The following is a 23,497-nucleotide window of genomic DNA, read 5'->3' as shown; positions in this document are numbered from 1 at the left end:
TTATCATGTAATTGACTGTATGTTTAAATGATCTTCATTATATGTTTAAATGATCTTACTCGGAATTTACACAGCAATTTACATGTACATAATTATTATTTTCGGAATATTATTTAAAACTCTCACCACATGTACATTAACAATGTTTGAAAGACTTCGCCGCTTCGACGCGCCGCGCAAACTAGCATTCTTGCTTCGCGATTGCTTCGCATCGTTGTAGCGCGATGCACTACTGGGCTGCGCCGTGCATCAAATAATTCTTCTCGCAACAACAACACGAGATTTACCTGGGGACCCCAGGCTATTATGTTCATGAAGATTCGGCGGAATCGGGAATGACAGGCTGAGCGCCGCGGCCGCCCAGTAACACGAAATGCACTACTGGGCCTTACCGAGCTGCGAAAGATCAACATCCTGATCGTGAATCAATTCGCATAAAGTAAAGTAAAGTAAAGTAAAGTAAAGTAAAGGAAAGTAAAGTAAAGTAAAGTAAAGTAAAGTAAAGTAAAGTAAAGTAAAGTAAAGTAAAGTAAAGTAAAGTAAAGTAAAGTAAAGTAAAGTAAAGTAAAGTAAAGTAAAGTAAAGTAAAGTAAAGTAAAGTAAAGTAAAGTAAAGTAAAGTAAAGTAAAGTAAAGTAAAGTAAAGTAAAGTAAAGTAAAGTAAAGTAAAGTAAAGTAAAATAAATATTATGACATCACATCATCACATCAATCACACATGTTTAAAAATATCATTGCACATTGCATTGTAGCGCGATGCACTACTGGGCCGCGCCGTGCATATTCTCGCAACTACTTAGATCGGCGAGATGCACCACTGGGCCTCGCCGAACTAGGAAGGATTGACATAGTGAATCAACACATTTGCATTGCACTATGTGAAAAATATATAAAAATATTTCCCCACCAACATTAATTTATCGAATACAATATATTTAAAAAATTATTGAAAACATTATACTATTTCATATTTTCTTTCCAGTGGAATAAAGATATATGAAACGATTGTTTGCCACATGACAAGGCATGTGATGAAACCAAAAATAATTGTTATGTTTTTTCTTTATTTTTAAAATATTATTTATTCAAACAATTAGTGAAACAAATTTTTAGTGAAACAAATTTAAAATTTTATCCTTTATTTTACAATCATAATATAATAATATTTATAAGCCTCCGTTCTGAAAGTTTTAAATTTTAATATATTCACATTTCTATTTAAAATCCAATTTAATGTATAAGTCAATAATTGGCCGCCAAAGCCGCGCATTCTTGAAAACAGGATTAAATTGTTTATGAATATACGACAAATAGAAATAAATTTAAACTATCCGTGGTTTTTTTTAATGAATTATAATCTTACCTAAATCCAAAGCCAGCTTTGTAAAATTTACCATTAGATCATAATATATCGTCAATTCTCAATATTTACAATGCAACATTTCATTAATCTACATACAAGCGTACTCCAGCCCCTGCACGCATCCGTTCTTATGCGGCGCGGCTCAAGCCGCGCACGCACGTATTATTTTATACTTTTTGCTTTCTAATAAATATCGTGTCAATGTGTACGTCTAAATGTTCATGTTTTGTGTAAACCGAATCCAATTGAGATTAGTGACAAGGATAAGGACCCAAGTGCCTGTACGGCTTTTTCGGACCCCTGTGGACCACTACTCTTGAAATCGCTCTACAACTATTGAACATTTATAACTGTTATATAATATATAACGTCATTTGACAATTATTATCATTAATCTACAATCTAACTGTCTTGCTGAGGGGGAGGAGTAAACGCTTCACAAACTAAAATATAATACTTACAACATACAAAATTTAAAACCATCAACACGGTTATAGTTAATATCAAGGGCCAATTTGGTATACCGCTATTTCGTTGTAATATCTAGTATATCTTTACATTTTAATACAATAATGAAATACAATAGGATACATGTTTCGATAAAGAAAGGTTGATCCGATTATTAACAAAAGTAAACAAAAGTCCATCAGGAACTCCACGGAGTCGAAAAAGGTACACGGCTGCTGTCTGGTGCTGCTAGGCATTTATTGATCAAGATGTTTTATTGTATTGGTTTTTGATGATTCTATTGTTCGTGACTAATCAAGTTCTAAGTGGGGGGTATAAAGTGCTGCTTAAGATACTTCGTCATCTCATGTCCAGTATAATGAATAAGATAGTAAACAATACAGTTTCAGTAGTTGACCCATACAGTTAAGTCCGTCATAACTCACAATTGTTTAACCGTCTGTCAATTGTCAAAGTCGTTGTGTGTTTAGTCGCTGAGTTAGCAGTAAGATAAGTTGTTACGCGCGCGCGCGTTTAATCCCGTCGACGTGAGATGTGACAATGAAAACGCTACAGAATTATTGTTTTCGCGCGTTACGTAGAATTTACTAGTGTGTAATACTGGTTAATACTGGGTGTACACTGAGTGTAAGTCGCTTAGTTTCATATACGAGCCGTTGAATATTTCCAATTTTGAGTGTATCGTGAGCATGTTTTGCAGTGCAATTGTTCGGTACTAGTGTGTTTGTGTGTATATATATATATATATATCATCTGTGGAGTATGGTGTGTGGACTGTGGTACAAAAATTGTCACAATGACCCTATTATATATGTAAAAACGACCCTTCATTAAATCAATATATTCCCTATCTCAAATATTGGGAGAAATATTTGAAAATCACCCTTGGCCTTGTGGCTCCAAATAATAATAATAATAAATACAACATTTATAAACCGCCTTATAGCTAAATCATATAACTCGATATAATTTAATCCTGGAGATAAACTCCAGTGCTTTCTAAAGCGGCTCTTACATTAACTGAGCTTAGTTTAATTGAAAATTAGACATGACAAGTTCATTTTACCTATGTAAATGCAAAATCAATCAAATGCTAGAGAAAAGAAGTATGTTTTAAGTTTGGTCTTGAAAGATGTAACTGACTCAGCTGATCTTATGTCGTATGGCAAGGAATTAAATACTTTAACTGCACAGTGACTAAAAGCTTTCTCTGTGTTTACATAGTTAGGAGAGGGCGGAAAACTGGTAAAAATAATCATTATCAAGACGTACATTTTTAAAACTTTGCTGCCTAGGAGATATCAACTCTTTTAAGTAAGGAGGAGCTATATTATTTAAACACTTGTAGGCAAGTAGGGCAATCTTAAAATCTATTCTAAATCTAACTGGTAGAAAATGAACTTTCTTAAGTAGTGGAGTAGTGTGTGCCTTTCTTCCTCTCCCGAAAATAAATCTTACAGCAGAATTTTGCACCTTCTGTAAACGACTTAAATCATATGAGCTCAGTCCAAAATATACGCTGTTGCAATAATCAATTCTAGAGAGTACTAGAGCATGAACAAGCTGAATCTTAAGGTTAAAAGACAGTTTTGATGCAATAAACCACAAATTTCTGATCTGAATATTACATGCTTGAACCACTGACGTAATCTGATCACTCATTGAAAGATAACTGTCCAAATACAGCCCAAGACTCTTCACAGTTCCACTAACAACATGTGGCTCTTGATCCTTAACAATCTGTAGAGAGGCTGGAATATTTTTTGAGTCAAATTTAGAGGATATAACGATGACTTCAGTCTTAGAAGAATTCAGTTGAAGGAAATTTGTTGTCATCCATTTCTTGATATCAGACATACAGTGTTCCATATTGTGCTCTAGCTGTGATGGGTCATCAGAATCAAGAGTGAAATACAGCTGGGTGTCATCAGCATACAAATGAATACAGCACCCATGTATACTTGCAATGTTCTCAAATCTAAACTATTTATATTAACATAGTTCTATCTCGCACCTCTGTGTTCCCGGAGAGAAATCACTGTTGTTCTTATCCAGCAGCGTCTGAATATCTTTGACCTGTGTTATATTCCATCTGACTAGCCAGCTTCTTCACCAGTCTTTCAGCTTCACCACCCATTCCACTAGACGTTGAGAAAACTAACGGCGTGAAGCTTCCTTTCTCTATTTCAAGAACCCTTGCATTGTAACACCGTTTTTCTCATTTTCATGGGACTGGTACATTTATACTATATATGCAGTCCGGACTCACTATATACCATATACCTCACTAGCTATATACCATATACCTCACTATATATACCATATATTGATATATATGCTCAATTTAATGATTTTGTTGTAACGCATATTCTAATTAATAGTCTTGCACAATCAAACAAAAATTTGTTTCTCTTACAAATGTTTTGAGAGACAAGAATTTTAATGAAAATTATATTGTTCGCATTACATGGGTATTATATCTTTTTAACTGTTATGATTTAAATGCTAGATAGCTGATTTGCTCCAGAAAAACACTTTCTTAAAACTTTTACTCTAAAATCACGCCGCTGCTTAGGTGCTGCCCCCGCACACACATAGGGGAGGTACTGGTGGTGTCGGCTTCGCTATAACTACTCAGTCAAGGATCCTGTTGCCCCTGTAGTTTAATTTATTGATTTTTGTAAAAACTTTAAACGATTGTAATGGCGTGTGATGGTGTTTGTGTCATTATTATTTGATTTGATTTGATTTGATTGGTTTATACATGTTCATAAATTATGTGGCATGCAAGTACACATCTATACTAAGAACAATCATATCAGTATTTTCTTGAAGTTTCATATCTATCGTATATCTCTCTTAAAATCCGAACGGTTCCTTCTAAGTACAACCACCGCGATGTGCAAATTAGAAAGTTGCATAGTAACGAGGGTGAAAATTCACATCATAATCATGTGCAAAGATTTTGGAGCGATGTTTTAATCAAGTTACATTTAAATTGGCTATATCTTCAGGTGTGAAGGCTTTCAAAGAATAATATCAGTATCCTCCTTGGGACCACAGGGTTTCTAGTTATATAATAATGGATGAAACTTGTCTTTTCAGGATACATTTTACCATCATGGTTCGACAAATTGATATTAATATATAGTACAGGGAAATCCGTCTGAAAAAATCGATCTGCTGACACACGAAGCTTTCAGAGGATTTTTGACGTTTTTGAGTCCCATTAGGTGCCCTTTATGGCTGACCAACTTTTCCAAACTTTTCCACGTGGCTTAAGGCCACTTTTTGCCACTTTACCACTTTTTACCACCTTTCTTGTTTGTCGAATATCTTTAGTTGTGAACATCGTAAAAGGTTGCGAATCAATCGAGTGTGTTCATATTATCAGGAAGAAAAACTTTTGTTCTAACAATTTTTACGTCAGATAATAAATTAATTGGATAATTATCAATTAACCAATTAGCAAAATTCTAAAAATTTTTTATTGGCTAAAAATGATCGGAATAGCTTAAAACACGGAGAAAAGTAGTTTTTAGAAAAAATTTGAAAATTTTTCACTTACATTTTTTTTTCGAGCCAAAAGTGATCAAATTGCATGAAACGCGGAGAAAAATGATTTTCAAAAAAAACTTAGTCAATTTTTCGTTTCAAGAATACTTAAATCACCAATATTTGTAGTTGGAGTTTAGTAAATCTCGGCAGATTTTAGTAATAATCAGGAATTACTAACTCTAAGTGGAAAGGTCTGAAACTGAAAAACGTTAAGTTTAACCATACGATCGTGATATAAGAGTTTCATAACTAATTACAATACAGCCTTATCGATTTTCACAGAAACTGCACCAATGGCACAGTCAAGATCGAAACGATAGCCTGCTGTACTGTCATTTTATTGATTTCAATGATGAATCAGTGGGGTTAAGATAATCACATTTGTAATAAATAAAACCTCTCTGTACCGTCAATTGTGCTAATCTAAACCGGCCTACCTGTATTACCAGACCTCTTCTTTTCCTCAACAATCAAACCGAGTTGTTCATATCGCATTTGGTGGGTGATGTAAACTAAGTAGTAATACATATCGAGCTATATTCAATCACAATACGACACAGTACGTGTATATTATATGGCTCTTAATGAGGTTTATGAAACGCTTTATACCGTGAGAAACCCGGTATAGAGAGGTTTTACAGTTTATCACGAAAACGTCTACTTGGTCTCATGGCCCATTTACAGTTCGAAGAAGGGCAAGAACAGATCAGGGAAACTGAGGAACAGCCAGGTCCAGGAAGCAAGTGTAAATACACCTTCCAACATCTACTGTAACTGTTTTGTATTGTACTGCATACCGCTTCATTTGCGGGATACCTCAAATCACCCCCATATGTCAGGGTCGGCTAAAAGTAAAATCAACAAGGGTAACATACGGGAAAGGGTAAGATTTAGATACGAGTACAGTGTCGGGCAAGGGGTAGTAAATAACCGGTAATAATTTATTCAGTGAAATGTTCCACGAGAGTCAGGATATTTTGGAAATTGCTAATAGAGACAGATCCTGATCAGGAAGGATTGTTAATGTTATTGAGGATGTTGATTTGAAATCCGGACGTCGTGAAGTAAAAATACAGGTTCTTCCCGCAGGATATTCGGGGCCCATGATGATCAGCTCGGGATTAATGTGGGACAGATCGAAGACTGACAACTGAACCCAATTGAACCTAGTTCCCACTAACCAATCAGCTTAATTGGTTAGGGTTAGGGTTAGGGTTAGGGTTAGAGTTAGGGTTAATCTAAATGTCTAAATTGGGTTCAGTTGTCCGGTAGCCCGCTCTTGCGAGTTGACATTCTAAGCTTTTTGGTCTTTTCTTGCCTTCTTTGAGCTGTCAAAGAGCCATGAGACCAAGTAGACATTTTCGTGATAAAATGTAAAACCTCTCCATATCGGGCCTCTCACGGGAGAAACGAGAAGTGTACGGTATAGAACATTTTATATACCTCATTAAGGGCCATAATATAATATACACGTGTTGCATTGTGTCGTATTGTGATTGAATATAGCTCGATATGTATTACTACTTAGTTTACATCACCCACCAAATGCGATATGAACAACTCGGTTTGATTGTTGAGGAAAAGAAGAGGTCTGGTAATACAGGTAGGCCGGTTTAGATTAGCACAATTGACGGTACAGAGAGGTTTTATTTATTACAAATCTTAACCCCACTGATTCATCATTGAAATCAATAAAATGACAGTACAGCAGGCTATCGTTTCGATCTTGACTGTGCCATTGGTGCAGTTTCTGTGAAAATCGATAAGGCTGTATTGTAATTAGTTATGAAACTCTTATATCACGATCGTATGGTTAAACTTAACGTTTTTCAGTTTCAGACCTTTCCACTTAGAGTTAGTAATTCCTGATTATTACTAAAATCTGCCGAGATTTACTAAACTCCAACTACAAATATTGGTGATTTAAGTATTCTTGAAACGAAAAATTGACTAAGTTTTTTTTGAAAATCATTTTTCTCCGCGTTTCATGCAATTTGATCACTTTTGGCGGGAAAAAATATTTTGAATTTTCGAAATTTTTCGAAGTCTCGAAAAAAAATGTAAGTGAAAAATTTTCAAATTTTTTCTAAAAACTACTTTTCTCCGTGTTTCAAGCTATTCCGATCATTTTTAGCCAATAAAAAATTTTTAGAATTTTGCTAATTGGTTAATTGATAATTATCCAATTAATTTATTATCTGACGTAAAAATTGTTAGAACAAAAGTTTTTCTTCCTGATAATATGAACACACTCGATTGATTCGCAACCTTTTACGATGTTCACAACTAAAGATATTCGACAAACAAGAAAGGTGGTAAAAAGTGGTAAAGTGGCAAAAAGTGGCCTTAAGCCACGTGGAAAAGTTTGGAAAAGTTGGTCAGCCATAAAGGGCACCTAATGGGACTCAAAAACGTCAAAAATCCTCTGAAAGCTTCGTGTGTCAGCAGATCGATTTTTTTAGACGGATTTCCCTGTACTAATAAAAGAAATTGATTGAAATAAATTTTTGTGCACATACAGAATGAATGGTTAATAATTTAATATTATATATGTAGATCAAGCTCTGTGCACGGGATGCTTCCTGGAAGAATCCAGTTCTTTTAGCGGGGCACCCTACCTAAAGCCAAATTGAGATATAATAATCATATTCCTAGGAAAATAATCAGAAATCGAATACCAATCAAATAATATCATATAGAGGAGTAGTAACCATATTTACTATGCAAAATGCCCCAACTACATAGTGTAAATTTATATAATATTCAAATTCCATATCATCATTAAACCTCAATAGTCAATATAATAGCCCAAGCAAAATTAAATAACTTCTTATATACGATACCTTACTGTCATACTACAAATTAATTAAACATTTGAATCTGTTAACCAGAGAATAAATTTCTAAACCTAATGCAAGTGAAATAATTTAGATGCAATAATGAATGCCTAATGTGAGTATCATCTGTCAATGTCCTTGTAAAACAGTCTGTACAAGAGATATGAGTAACTAATATAGAAGAAAAAACAGGAAGTTGTCGTCTGTTGAAAAATAAATAAAATATCTAGAATATAAATTAGAATATAAAATAACATTCAGTCAATGTGTCGTCAATAAACTGTACAATTATCAAATGTTAAAACTGGGTGATACAGTCACCAAAAATAAATACTAAGTATAATAAGTAATAAATTAAATGTGGTCTATAAATGTGAACGAGTTATGAAATAGTGAATTATAACAATTCAAATTATAAAGTCATTGCTCTCATCCTTTGTTTCTTGATATTATTGTGACAAATATCCTTTTCGGTATACTTTGTAACAAAATTTGTATACCTAATGCTCCTACTAAAAATATACACTTTACTAGTAGAGTAAACATGTCGAGTGACTTCATTAAGAAACTTGAAGATCAGTCTGATGTTGTTTTGAGAAAAACCAAAGATTATCTCCCCTTCCTATCAAGATTATGCCTTGTTGCAACATTTCTTGAAGTAAGTATTATCAAATCTATTGAATATCAGTATCAAAAAATGAAAACAAACATCAGGACAGAGTTTAACAACTGTTTAAATTGCAATGTTTCTCTCAGAAATTATAGAATTAACCTCACTTTGAACAGGACGGAGTGAGAATGTGGTACCAATGGAAGGAGCAAAGCAACTACATAAACCACCATTGGAACTGTGGCGCCTTTATTGCTAACTCCTTTGTTATTTACAATCTTCTTGGACAGATCATACCATCAGGTTAGGGTCACATCATGTGTGCTATCATTTTCAAAACATAGTTATCATGTAACCACTATTAATTAAATATCTTATGCAATTACAAACAGTAAACCCTTAAAATTAACTTTTGTCTACTCTGGCCCAGAAGTTGTTATTTACTAACAATTTTTTACAGGTTTGGTATTAGCAAGAAAGTATGTGAAGATATGTGTAGGAGTACTATTTGGTGTTGTCCTCACACAAACTGTTGGTTATGGAATTCTCTTCGACGTCCGATTTTTGCTCAGGTTATAACTTTATCTGAATACAAAATACTTACAAGGACATACTTGATAGGATTATACATTTTTGCAGCAGCCCTTAATGTGATTTATTATTAACGATTCATGCATCTAGTGCAATACATGTAGATAAATTATCTCATATAATCGTTAAACGAACGTTATCAGTATGAAACGTAATATGACCATCTCCTTATATGGGCATCACGTGTCATCTAAACTTGTTGAACTTCAACTTCTAAACCATAATGTGCACTATTACTCGCCAAAATCTCATCATTAAATTTAACTTATGTAAGATTATTTTCCATAGTTTTGACAAAGTGGTATTTGAGATTATACGAACTGTAAAATGAACATGCATCTAATTGTTGCCCTTATTTGTACATTTTCACTAACATATCCACAATTCTTCAGAAATGTAGCACTAATGGGTGGCCTTGTGTTACTGCTAGCAGAGGATATGGGTGAAGCTAAAACCATGTTCGCTGGTGTTCCTACTATGGGTAGGCTAATTTTATTTTCTTACTTATAAATCTCGTTTAGTAACAGCTTAATCTGAATTTTCTAAATTCATAGGATACAAAATATGCTAAATTCACCGCCTTCATTACCCCATATTTTTGGTAAAATTATGCGTTCTAATTCTATTGACCAGCAAATTAACGCTAATATCACTACACAGGAGAGAATAAGCCTCAGAACTACATGCAACTAGCTGGAAGAGTGCTTATTTGCCTTATGTTCCTTACTTTGCTCGGCGAAATGAGCTTTGATAACTTCTTCACTGAGATTGTCCGAGCTGTGGAGATCATTGTAAGTTCCGCTTATCTTTATCTTTCTATGTTTTTAAATGTATTGTCATCAAGAGTCAACCTGTACGTGTACTAAGAACTGAAGAAGACTATTTCCTCCTAAATGTTCCTCCTATTTCAAACTATAGTAAAACCGAGAGAAGTTTCAGCTACTGCGGACCCTCTGTTTGGAATCAGCTTCCTTATCAATTGAGAACACTAACTGATATCGTCTTATTTAAAAAGAAACTAAAAACTCATCTCTTTGAAAACGTATTTGTAGGATACAAGGATACAAGGATACAACAAGGATACAAAAGTGATAATTATTTTATTGAATTCACAATAGTTATAATTCTGAAATAATTTAAGGTTACACAATTCTAGTTATTTACAAATGTGTAGGGATAAAATAGAAATGTTTTATAATACTATTTTTGAGGTCCTATAGCATTATGCATTGGCCAGTATTTGAGTGGAAATCTGGGCTCTTATAGTAGGCTGTAAAATGTTCGTTCACAGAGAGAATTGAATGGATTGCTCTTGCTGTGGCAGTAAATTTTGTAGGGTCTAGTGTTTTATCGGATAGCAAACCGGCTAGGTCAGTAATATTTTTGGGATGGAAGTTAAATTTTTCTCTAACTGAGGAGTAGAGTAAACAGTCAGTTAGAACATGAATTTCGTCCTCAATAGGCTTAAGCCCCTTGCTGAGAAAGCAAAAAGTGCACCATCGATGTTCTCTTGGTACTAGGGGGGTTTCGTAACGGCCCCTCTCAATGTAAAGATTGTGGCAGCTAATACGAAACCTTGTTAAGCTTTTCCGAGCATCGGGGATCTTAACCACTCCTAAGTATGTTTCTGGTTCAAAATCATGTTTAATTTGATTGTAGAATTCTAATTTAGGTGAGGATGCCTTGGCAGATTTCCAGGTATCCACAAATTCTTCCCTCATGTTGTGACTGATTTGGGTAGAGAGCTTGGATTTTGAAGAGGATGAGTGGGGGAAGTTATATTTGGTGAGAAGATTAGAGATGTTGGTGTACCAAGGAAGGCCCAGCATAATCTGCTCGTGAAATGCAGCGGAGAGAAGTTCATTTTCAGTGCTTTCAAGACGACTATAGAAATCTATTGCAAGTTTGCAGGCTTCAAAGAAGAGGGGGTGGCGCCCACTTTCGCCCCAGCAGCCTATATTTGATGCTTTTGAATGGACAGACAAGGACCACTTGATAAACTTAAGGTGGAATCTTTCATAGTGGTCTTGTGAGATGTACCTGAGAGTATGCTGGGGGTTGGCTTTGCTATCTGTTTTGGAGAGGTATCTCATGGTTTTTGAGTGAGGACATAAGATTTGGCAGCCATAGAGCAGTATCGGTTTTATTAGAGAGTCAAATAGAATGTTTAGGGAACGGTGAGAGAGGGCATCTTTGACGATATTGCCTTTGAGGCCATAGAGAGCACGGAGAGCCTTGGCCCTCAGTTCAGTATTTGCTGCTGTAAAAGATCCATTTCTGTGGAATATAATGCCAAGATAGCAGTATTTTTCGGTGTGTTGGATGGGCTGGCCTCCCAAAATGAATGTTTCATAGGATTGTTTTCTTTTAGGAGGGCAGAATATGAGAATCTTGGTTTTTTTAATGTTTACTTCAAGGCCCATGGAGTTACAGAAGTCGAATAGGATGTTTATATTGTCTTGCAAGGCCTTGGGACTTAGGGCAAGTAGGACAAGATCGTCAGCCCAGAGCAGATGTGATATTAGGACGTCAGCTAGAATAGGATAATCACCAACAGATTTCAGGAGAGATGACAAGTCGTTGATATAGATTTTAAAAAGGTCCGGTGATAGGGGGTGTCCCTGCTCTGTTCCTTTTCCAATGTCAATATTAGGGGACAAGAGTTTGGAGATTTTTATATGAGCTATTGAGTTTCTATACATATCACTTAGGCAATTGAAGAAGTTTCCAGTTATTCCAAGGCATGTGATTTTGTGCAGAAGGAGGTCCCTACATACAGTGTCAAAGGCCTTTCTTAGATCAACAAAGCATGCATAGAGGCGAGCTTTCTTAACCTTGGTATATTTGTCAATGACTGTCTTAAGGGTAAAAACGTGGTCATTTGTTTGAGCACCCTTCGAGAACCCTAGTTGTTCTTTTGGGTCAGGGCAGTAGAGCTTTTTGAAGTGCAGGAGACGCTCAAGTAAGATGCTAGAAAATAGTTTACCCATACAGCTACCAACAGCTATTGCTCTGTAGTTGTCCGGGCTGAAAGGGTTGCCAGACTTGTAAATAGGAGTAATGATGCTGGTGTGCCATGGATAGTAACCAGAGACCAGTGAGTGGTTGAAGTTTTTGAGGATGGCTTTGAGACAAAGCGGAGTTACGCTCTGAAGCATCTCGTTGGATATCAAGTCGTTTGAGCAACTTTTACCTTTTTTGAGATTTTTGATGGCAGAGGTCACTTCAGATTCTGACATGAGCTTATTTAGGATATCCAGATCTGGTGGTTCAGGGTAATGTTTGTGATTGTGGTGAGTGAGATCTGGCTCCTGGTCTGGTTTTTTATAAAGGGATGCAAAGAAGTCATGGAAGCTAGCTAAATCAAATTTGTCAAGTAAGGGGCTAGTGTCATGTTCTTGTTTAAGCCGTTTAAATTTTTTCCAGTCGAGTATGTGACCTTCTTCTATAGCTTCATTTAACTTCTTAAGGAAAGCTACTTTCTTACTGTTTACAAAATTGCTATGCTTGTTGCGTTGCTTAAAGTATTCTCGTCTGAGGATACAGTTACAGTGCTTACTACCAAGCCGGTTTGCTAGCCTATTTAGGTTCCGCCGTGAGGAGTTGACTTGTGGGTCGAACCATTTCTTACGGGCAGAATTTTTGGGAGGCTTTTTCACTTTTAAGGCTATATCAGCAGCACTGTGGAGACATTTTATGACTGCATCGTTCAGTTCGTGATTGCCCTCCAGAGTACTGCTAAATTCATTTGTCACAATGCTTTCCAGATTGTTGATAATTTCGGGCGAGGTAAGGGCTTTTTTAAATAGTGAATGGGAGGTGTTGCTATCCCACTTATAGCCACAAGGAAAGTTAGAAAAGTCTGGGAGCTGGAAGTTTGCGACAAATGGTTCAAATGTAGTGAGTTTCAAGACTAATGGACAATGATCAGAGTATGATGTAAACTCTTTTACTTGGAGAGAGTTTACATGATCTCTTGCCCATGAGGTGATTACAAAATAGTCAACCACACTGCTTCCATTGTATTTGTGACAGGTCATTTTTCCAGTGGTGTCCCCAAGGGTACGACCATTAAGAATTTTGAGTTGGTTATTGATAACCATGTCAAGAAAGTGTTGGCAGTGGGGTTCAGATATTGTAAGGTCAGAATTATTTCTTGGTTCTTCTATGTCGTGCTCGAGTCCAATGTCGTTATAGATGTCATGGATGGCACTTTGTATAAGTATCATGTATTACCTCTCTCATAAAATCCATACTTCATAAAAATAAGTTCTTATGTACATGTTACTCATGAGTCGCTTTAGATGGTTTGAACTGAATCTTTGGGTTTTGAGTTCTTTATGGCTATAAAGCGATGTATAAATTCCTACTTATTATTATTATTATTATCTAATTCTATATTCCCAAATTGACAATTTTAACCATTCTAGAATCATTGAATTTTAGAAATACAACTTGGTAAATTATGAAGCTATAGTTAGAATTTATAAACTGGATGAAGACTGAAAATGGTTTTTATCCTCATTACCGAGATAATCTGACCACCTTAACTTTATTATAAAACCGGTTTTGAATTAAAAAGCTGATTAATTCTTATTTACGAAAACAGTAAACCAATGGTAAAAGCTGTCATTATATTATTTTAGTTTGGACTAATTGCAATGTTGCTCCAGGTTGGACTGCCTCTGATGATATGTGTCTGCATTGGCTACAAAACGAAGCTAGCTAGCTGTGTTCTAGTTGTATGGCTCTTCATCATCAATCTCTATCTCAACCCCTTCTGGATGTACAACAAAAGTAGAGCTATGCACGACTTCGTCAAATATGACTTCTTTCAGGTACAGTACTTATTATTTGTTTAATAACAACAAGTTACATATAAATGCAGGGAAAAGTTGTTTTATGCATTTTCAGCCAGGTTTGTCAAGAGCAACACAGACCTGTGCTAGAACACGGCCCTTTAACAGGAATCTAACGATTTCAATAGATGGCAAAAAGCTAGAAAAAGTTCAATGTACTAAATTTCTTGGGGTGATAATAGACGAACAGCTATGTTGGGAACCACATCTTAATCATTTATCTTTAAAGCTGAACTCCAGTATTGTATCGATTAAGAGAATTTGCAAATTCATTCCCAAATCTGAATATTTGAAACTATACAATGCTCTTTTTATGTCACATCTTAGCTATTGTATAAGTTGCTGGGGTGGGATCCCTAAACATAAGCTGAATAAAATCTTTGCTATTCAAAAACGATGTATACGACTGCTATTTGGTAACATTCCCAATTTTGATCATAAAGAATACTACTTAACCTGTGCACGTTCAAGAACTTATAACGAACATATGGCTAAAAAGAACTACTGTCTTGAACACACTAAACCGCTATTCACTGAGCAGAAAATTATGAACCTGGAGAATCTGCACATGTACCATACATTTATGGAGCTATTCAAAATTCTTAAATTTGATGTCCCCCAGTCGATTAAAGATCTTTTCAAGTTCTGTCCTAGAAATGAAAAACTTCGTCTGATTGTCCCATTACTGAGGTTAGATATCTCCCAACAGAACTTTTTGTACACCTCTACGAAAATATGGAATGATCTCATCCCCTATGTATTCGAAATATGTGATGCTAATGTAGATGGGATAATAATCCCGGGGTCTTCCAAAAATTCAGACTTATCAGCCTCGTCAGGTATTATTAAATCTAACCTTAAAAAGCACTTGCTATCCCTCCAAAATCGAGGTGACCCTAATATATGGTAACTAATCTATATTATATCTCAAATTCTACATCTGGTACGCGTACGGCTCTGCACACATGATATCTCTCTCTGCCATGAAACATGGCTAACCTTTCAAACTATGATTTAAAACATAAACCTAAACTAAAACTCAACTGGGCTCTCCTATGTCACCAAACTAGACCAATAAGCAATTTTAGCTTAGATAAATATATTTTTCTATATTTGTATAATAAGTATTATATTGACGTAGTGGATGGTTGAGGGGGTTTCAAGCACAGGTCACTCTCAAATCCTAAAGATAAGCAGTGGCCTTCGGCACTTGAAACCTCTTCAAACCTCCCCTGATTTATTTATTATTGATATTGTTTGATTGTGCCGTAAAAATAAATATTTGTTTTATTAAAATATTTGTTTTATTAAAAATATGTTTGCAAATAAAGATTTGCTATGATATGCTTCGTTTAAGGGATTCATTTTGTCTAGAAGCTCTTAAATAATAAACAATTTATTGTTATCATTATTAACTAACAGATAGTGACTACAGTAACAGTGACTACAGTAGTGACTACAGTAGTGACTACAGTAACAGTGACTAACCTCCTATCTCTCCAGACGTTATCAGTTATTGGCGGTCTACTCTACGTCATCACACTCGGTCCTGGTGGAGTCAGTTTTGATGAGCACAAGAAAAACTGGTAGAGAGAAAAACTCCTGACGATGAGGATCTCATTTCCTGCTATTACTTACTGCTAATTATCGCTAATTAGTAATGATTATCGCTAATTAGCAGGGATTTCTATTAATTGTTGCTGGACAATTTCGGGGGTTAAATAATTTAAATTCTAATTTCATGAGCAGCTACTGGTCTGTCGACTAATATTTTAAAGGTATTTGAATGGAGCTTTTTAAGATTTTTGATGGTTTTAAATTTTGTCACAATAAGAATATGGATTTAAATAACCAACTGTAAGTTTAATGAAGCGTCATGTAGATTATCAGAATTTCAAACTTTGAATCCTGCCCTCAACATCACCACTTACCACTACTCACCACTACTCACCACTACTCACCACTACTCACCACCACTACTCACTACTACTCACTACTCACTACTCTCGCATTGTAATGTAGAGAATAACACTTGTATTGGTTTTCAAGCAGTCTGTTCCTTACCCTCATTAACTAGCCAAGCACTTTCTCAACCTTTAATTGAAGAAAACCTACAAAGTGGCTAGTACTAATTGCCTAGTTCATACTCAGCTAACTCATGTTATGTAGTGCAGATTTTCTCACGGTTGCTTCCGGACCTGAGAAACAAATAATTTAAGATCCTGATAAGTTTGATCCTCGGAAATCAAGTCGATTTCTGGGATTGTATTTATAATAATATCAGGCCGATTATAGAATATAGATGCACTTACATTTAATTCACATAAGGTAAGTCATGTGTAAAGTGTTGTTTATGTTTGTGTAATTACTGTGTCTACACACTCTACTGTAAACATCGCACATCACTGCACCCTACCTTATAGCAGTGTATAATACACCACAGACGCTATTATTACAGATGTTTTGGTGATGTTAACCACTGGAACGAGTTATAAGACAAGGCTATCTTTATTATTAATCTGAGGAGTAGGTTCCTGAAATAGTAGGTTCCTGTAGGTTCCTGTACAGGTCCCTGTAGTAGTACGGGTTCACGGATAAAACCACCAAGAATAAAACTCACCCTGATCACATTCCAACGATATGAGTTATACTACTGCTTATCCGTCAGATAAACAGCTCACTCGCTGTACCCTAACTGCTAACGGCCCCTAAATGTACCCCCCATCTAGCGACTAAGTGAGAAACTGTCTAGTGTCTAATGTCCAGGTGCTAAATACACATCTTGTAGTCTCGTGGTAACTCTACACAAAGAATATACATTTAAATGTTCCAAGGGGTCTCACTTTGATCTAATTTGACTGTACAACAAAAGGCAGCCCCCCCCCCCCCTTATAATGTATATTTATTGTTGTATAGAGCCCTTGAGTCTGAGAGTGGGTGCTGTTTGTAAATTCTTAAGTTTCTTAACGTTCGTGTATCACACTACATAATGTACAATGTACACGGAGTAGCGATCATGTAACATAATCCATCAAATCGTTATAAGTGTTGCAATACCCAGGAATGAGGAATCAGACCATTCTTTACAGTAATTAGCATTTAGCATGTACAATGTGTACCATTTGTAGTAGGTTGACTGGTTGAGGGCACTCTAATCTACATTTCTAATCTACATTTCTAATCTACATCTCTAATCTACATATCAATACAACCCACTTTCATGTACCTCAGTCTACAGACTTCTCCAGATAAATATTATATTATTTAAACAGCAACTTATAATCCCCAGTTAAAGTTAAAGGAATCTATATTCTAATAAAGAGGTAGCCTCGTGGTAAATGGTCTGTATTATGTTGAGAGTATTACACAGATTAAGTATAATACATATGTTATAGAATTCTTTCAATTGTATATTATTACAAATTTCAACATACTTTCTCGTTTATATTTGAGTTGTTATTGGCTTAACTGTAATATTTAAAAACTCCCTGTTCCTCAGTAACCTCGATTCGCTCTATAATTTGGCATTCTTCTTTTAATCCGGATAATTTCGATTACGCCATTAATGAAATAGCGGAAACATTTGCGAACAAATTCTGATATGTTTTTCAGATTTGTTAATATTTTTATTAGTTTCACAAAAAGCCCAAAATTGGATAGCGAAAATACTTCCCCAAGCTTTTAAATATAATAATTTCTGGAATTTACTTCATTCCAGATTTTACTTGAACTAAAAAGATGTAAACGTAAGTGATGAAGATGAAATTTCACAATCCAGTGAGCAACACGTGCTCTCTCTAGCACGCCCTCCGATCTACCTGATAGTTGTGTAATATTGAGTGCCTGCCAGTGTTATTGCCACACAGCTTGCCACACAGCTTGCTGACGTCAATCCAGACAACTTGCGTACAATTTAATACTCCTCATTACTTTCGTTCCTTTATTGCAGGCTCAGTATTTAAACCATTACGCCTGATAAAATATATTGACATATTTATGTAGCTATACATGTAAAATTACACCGGAATTTAATGTTCCTGAATTCTTACACATTTCTCAAATAGAGCCCAGCTTTCGTTTTGTAGTGCAGTACCACTAGTATACATTAGTTCTCTACCGTGTCTGTATCAATTTAGACTTATTTGGGCTTATGAATCGTGGACATCTTTCATGTCACTCCATAATCGTTCTGGGCCGTCGTATTATTCATTATTCATATAGCGTTGATAATATTAATAAATATAATAATGAGTTTCTTATTGCTACACGTACAACTTACAAGTAAGGGATAATGGATTATAAAGGCGTGCCCTTGTATTTCTGTGGTTATGTCGCAATAATACCAGTGTGTTCTAGACTGTTCTAGTCTGTTCTATGTACAGTGAAGATTCTACACACAAATCTTTCCTGTGATTAGCAGCTTGTTAGACCAAATATAGACAAAAGATCTTGCTGTGTCACGTGATGCTCAAATAAGGAGACATTGCCCGAGATCTACAAATTATAAACTTTACTAAGTGCCGTGTCTAATTACATAATACACAATAGCCTAATAGCCGGTAACACGTAATAATCAGCCCTTATGCACCCAATTATAAAATACACACACACATGCAATACATGTAATAGGTAAAGTACTGTGATAGGTAAACTACTAATCGTGTAATGAAGTATGAAACGGTGTGACACACAGTGCACCAGCTGCAGTACTGGATGTTGTGCAACTCAGTGTACATACCATGATTTTAACAGTGCACAGATTGCGTAATGTGATTAGTATAATGACGGTATGAGCGCGTATCTTATAATTGATTGATTTATTTTTCTTCTTTTAACGTTCCAATCAAATTTCATACATATAATATATATTAAGACGCAATGAAACTGCCGGACCACGATGCATGGGGACTTCCCACCCATGACAACATTAAAATATATCGACTCTGTTACATCGTTTCCTCAAATTATTTGTTATATGGTAGTGTTGAAAGTATTAAAGTTCTATATATCTTCTTTTACTTCTAGTAGGTTCAAGTAATGAAATTTAAATGAATGTGTACATTACTCATCTCCCACTGTAGGTAATTAAATATGTAATAATCTAGTAACTTTAATTAGGTTAATAATGAAGGTGTCGGTGTAAACCACTGGTTACTGTTGTAGATTATTCCATTCTGGGGTGAACGATATTCTGCTTGATATTCTGTATTTTAGTAGAATAATACTGTGCAAGAGAAATCACGTTGCTGATAATAATAGTTTTCGGTCCTCAGTAATAAGGTTCTACTTGCGGTCTAAAAGCCATCCTTAAACGAACATATTGTTTTAATAAAGTAACTATTATGTATCTAAATAATGTTTAAAATATCCAGACTCCCACGTTTTATTGTTCACCAGCTGGTCCTGTTAATTAACGGGCCGATATTCCAATAAAGAGACTCCTTTCTTTCACACATAACCCCGGTATGGTCACTGTTCAGTGAAATATAAAACCGGTTCAGATTCTGCGCTGGTTTGACACGTATTGTCCAGCTGTGTCCTGCAGCAACTGTTGTGAGATTGTGTTCTCATTCCGCCACGTGGACTGTATAGTGTAAACAATGGTGTAAATAATGGCGCTTGTAAACGTAAACGATGCGGCTTGTAACTATACAGTGTAAGGTTTTATTGTCCTCATTTAATATGATGACAATCTCACTGCAAACACGTAGATTTTAGAATGTAGTTTAGAATGTAACATCACTGATAGGAAACAAATACTACGTAATTACTGTACATCATCAGATTGTATTGATTCCCATTTCTCACGTACACTGGCAGATAAGCATTTCAGGGGTTTGGGTTTAAAGCATTGGTCACGGTCAATGTACAATATACATGTATAATAAACATTAGAATTAGAATTAGAATTAGAATCAAATTTACACAGCAATACAATAAGAATAAAAATAATTTAAGAAGCTTCAATCTGCTGTGCAGGACATTCAAGTCAGTCGAAAACTGTTAGCAGAACACCCTTCTAGGGACATAAGGATATAGTATGTAAAACATAATGAGTAATAAATTAATGAGTGATAAAATAAGATATGATTTAACAGTGAACTGTGGGCATGAAGGTAACAATTAAGATTACATAGATGCCCACTTTGGGATTACGTTAGTAATGTTATTTACAGTTATATACAGAGAAGTATAGAACAATAATAGATTGGCAATGATAACAAATGGGAACGAATAAAGGAGATGATTAAAGTTCTATACTTCTGGAAATACCTAGGTCATATATAACGCAGGGGGCCTTTCCAACCGACAAAAACTCCAGCACCATAAAATTTGTTTCAGTTGTCACATAGCTAGAGTGTAGAAATAGTCGAAACTATTGTTTATTTCATAGGATGAGACTCCTTGAATTACATCTGACATAAATTTAGATTTCATACATTGTGAGAATTTTACACTACATTCTATAGTCCTTATGTTCTCTGGAATTGTATTCCAACATTTTGCACCTAAATATGTAAAGGTTTTGTGTGTTCTGGATTTGTGAATATAAAGGTTGCACCTCTCAGCATCACGTGATCCTCCGGATACATAAGAAAATTTATCTGTGAATGATGATGGTGCAGCCTCATTAAGAATTTTATACATATACGTTGATAGATGGAGTTGTCTTCTTAAGTGTAAGGGTAACCACTTCATATTTCGATATACATTTACTGATGGTTCCTGCCAATGAACATCCAGAGCAATTTTTGCTACTTTCTTGTATAATATATCAAGAGAATTAAGTTTGGTTTTGGCAGCCCTACACCATATTATATCCAGGTAGTCAAATTGGGGGAGCATAAGAGCATTTACAAACATTTTTCTATATTTCAGTGGAAGAAGATTTTTCGACCTGTATAATGCCCCTATTCTTTTAGCAATTTTTGATTTCACATAATCAATATGGTCTTGAAAGTTCAATAAATTGTCTATCATGAGACCTAAATATTTTTGAGATTTAGTTTCTTCTATAAATAGGCATTCTTTTTCCAAATCCAGAGGGATTGACAACGTGTCCAGATTAGGTGATCTATCAAATACAATGAATGAAGATTTTGAAGCATTTAGTCTCAGCTTGTTGATTCTAAGCCATTCATACACAATTTTCATATCCTTAATTACATTCTCATATATGCCTCGGGAAATGTTATCAAAATATAGTGCACTATCATCTGCAAATAAGTAAACAGTAGATTGTGTGCAATTTCTACTGAGATCATTTATAAATAAACTAAATAGAATTGGTCCTAATATGCTACCCTGTGGCACACCTGTTTTAACAGGGAGTGATGTGCTTACATTACCACGTATTTTGGTGTGTTGCTTTCTGTCCCCAAGGTAGCTTTTGAACCACTTTATGACAAAGCCATCAACTCCATAATACTTAAGTTTTTTTAATAAAATATTATGGCTTACTGTGTCAAAGGCCTTTTTGATATCTAAGAATACAATTGCAGGTTTCTTCTGTGATTCTTTGGATAATTTTGTCACATAGTTTCTTTGGGGACGATAGTTATCCCACGAAGTAGAGCATTTCTTATGTAGTTCACTTTTTCTGCATTTACATATTCCATTAATACAATTACACTTGAATTTGTTTAATTGTCCTAAACACTTTTTATACTTTCTGAAAAGCATCTTCTTCTTCCGTATTTCCGCCAACAGTTCTTTAGAGGGATTACAGAGAAAGTTACTATTACATTTTATCTGTTTAGGTGGACAGTAATTATCATACGATTCCTGGATGTGATGATTAAGTCCATCTAGGGCATGGTCTACATTAGTACAGCTTAAAATATTACTGTAGTTACTGCAGGATCCAAGAAAATAGCTTAAGGCTTTCAGATTGTTTAAGGAGTGGTCTCTGATAAGAACCTTCTGGAATTTACTAGCTTTACTTACTTTAAAGTCGAGAACACATTTGAGAGCTTGGTGATCTCCTATTCTATCATCAAGTACTTTACACTCTATGAAATTAGAGTAACAGTTAGTCATGACAACATCTATTGTGCTCTGCGTTATCCTACCATCTAAGTTTGCAACTCTAGTAATTCCTGTAACAGTCTGTATCATTCCAAAGAGCTTCATTGTTATATCTAACTTTTTATAATCTAGATCAGATAAAGAGTTTTGGTTAACATTAACATCGCCAATCCATATTACTTTCTTACCTTGAAGTTTCATCATACATTCAGTCATATAATCAAGGAAAGTATCTAGGTGACAAAAGTTTTGTGATCTGTAGAAGCAGCAAATGTAAAGATTGGCATCCTTGAGTTGTATCCATATAGCTTCGATTTTAGAAATATCAGAGTAAGTTATATCTAAATTGAGTAATTTGTGGTTTACATTTTGGTTGATCAATATACCACACCCTCCTCTTCCTCTATCGTTAGGTCTATCACACCTTATAAAATCAAAGTTTAAGGGGAAGTTAAGTGTACTAGTGTCTATATCAGATTTAAGGTTTGTCTCATTAATTCCAATTATGTCAAGCTTTTCGCGAAATATTAACTCCTGTAGTTCGAGAGTTTTTGCCAGATTAGTCAGGCCACCCTGTATATTACATAGACCAAGAGAGAGATTATCGTTTATTGAGGTACGAATGTGGTAATAATAAAGTTAAAAGGAGGACAAATCTATACGTTTCTTCTTCAAGCAATTTAAATAAAATTCATGACATTTAGTTTTATGTCATGCTGATTTATTTGTGACTTAATAATTTAAAATGTGATTCTTTGATAAAAGTATCAAATACTCATTTAACTAAAGAACTTTCTACAATCTGAATGGAGAGACTAAGTTTGCTCATTGTGGGATAAATATTTTAAATGTTTCGCCAACCTGGCGATTCCCTTGATATTAAGGTGAACATTATCTATTCCTTTTTTGAAAAATACCTGTTTCCTTACTCCAGTAACTCGGCTGGTAAATAGTCTATTGGTACGTTCTAAATCTATATAATTTAACCCATGACTAGAGCAGGTGTTAGAAATAAACCTATTTAATTCGTCGATAACTTCATTTTTGTTATAACTGTTCCTAGGTAAAATATTTATAACTGAAATTCTTGCTCCAATAAACATTCCCCAAAGTATACTAAGTATTTGATCAATTCCTTCTGTTGCATTTTTCATAGAAATATAATTGTTACAGACAGAATCTAC

At 35.0% G+C, this 23,497-nt stretch overlaps 1 protein-coding gene across 1 annotated transcript; it reads left to right on the top strand.

Moving 5' to 3' along the window:
* The first annotated feature begins 8,752 nt into the window (after positions 1–8,752).
* On the top strand, positions 8,753–16,696 carry LOC134820913 (surfeit locus protein 4-like). The gene is made up of 7 exons (XM_063831563.1): positions 8,753–8,883; positions 9,012–9,138; positions 9,296–9,407; positions 9,819–9,907; positions 10,087–10,217; positions 14,100–14,264; positions 15,789–16,696. Exons 1-7 carry the CDS (start codon positions 8,770–8,772, stop codon positions 15,873–15,875), a joined length of 825 nt encoding a protein of 274 aa, XP_063687633.1. The 5' UTR covers positions 8,753–8,769; the 3' UTR covers positions 15,876–16,696.
* The last annotated feature ends 6,801 nt before the right edge of the window (positions 16,697–23,497 follow it).

The sequence above is a fragment of the Bolinopsis microptera genome, chromosome 9 (genome assembly GCF_026151205.1).
Source record: "Bolinopsis microptera isolate Bmic1 chromosome 9, MBARI_Bmic_1.0, whole genome shotgun sequence".
In the NCBI taxonomy this organism is placed as follows: domain Eukaryota; kingdom Metazoa; phylum Ctenophora; class Tentaculata; order Lobata; family Bolinopsidae; genus Bolinopsis; species Bolinopsis microptera.
Note: the sequence above shows the minus strand (reverse complement) of the source record. Positions and strands in the feature narration are given on the sequence as shown.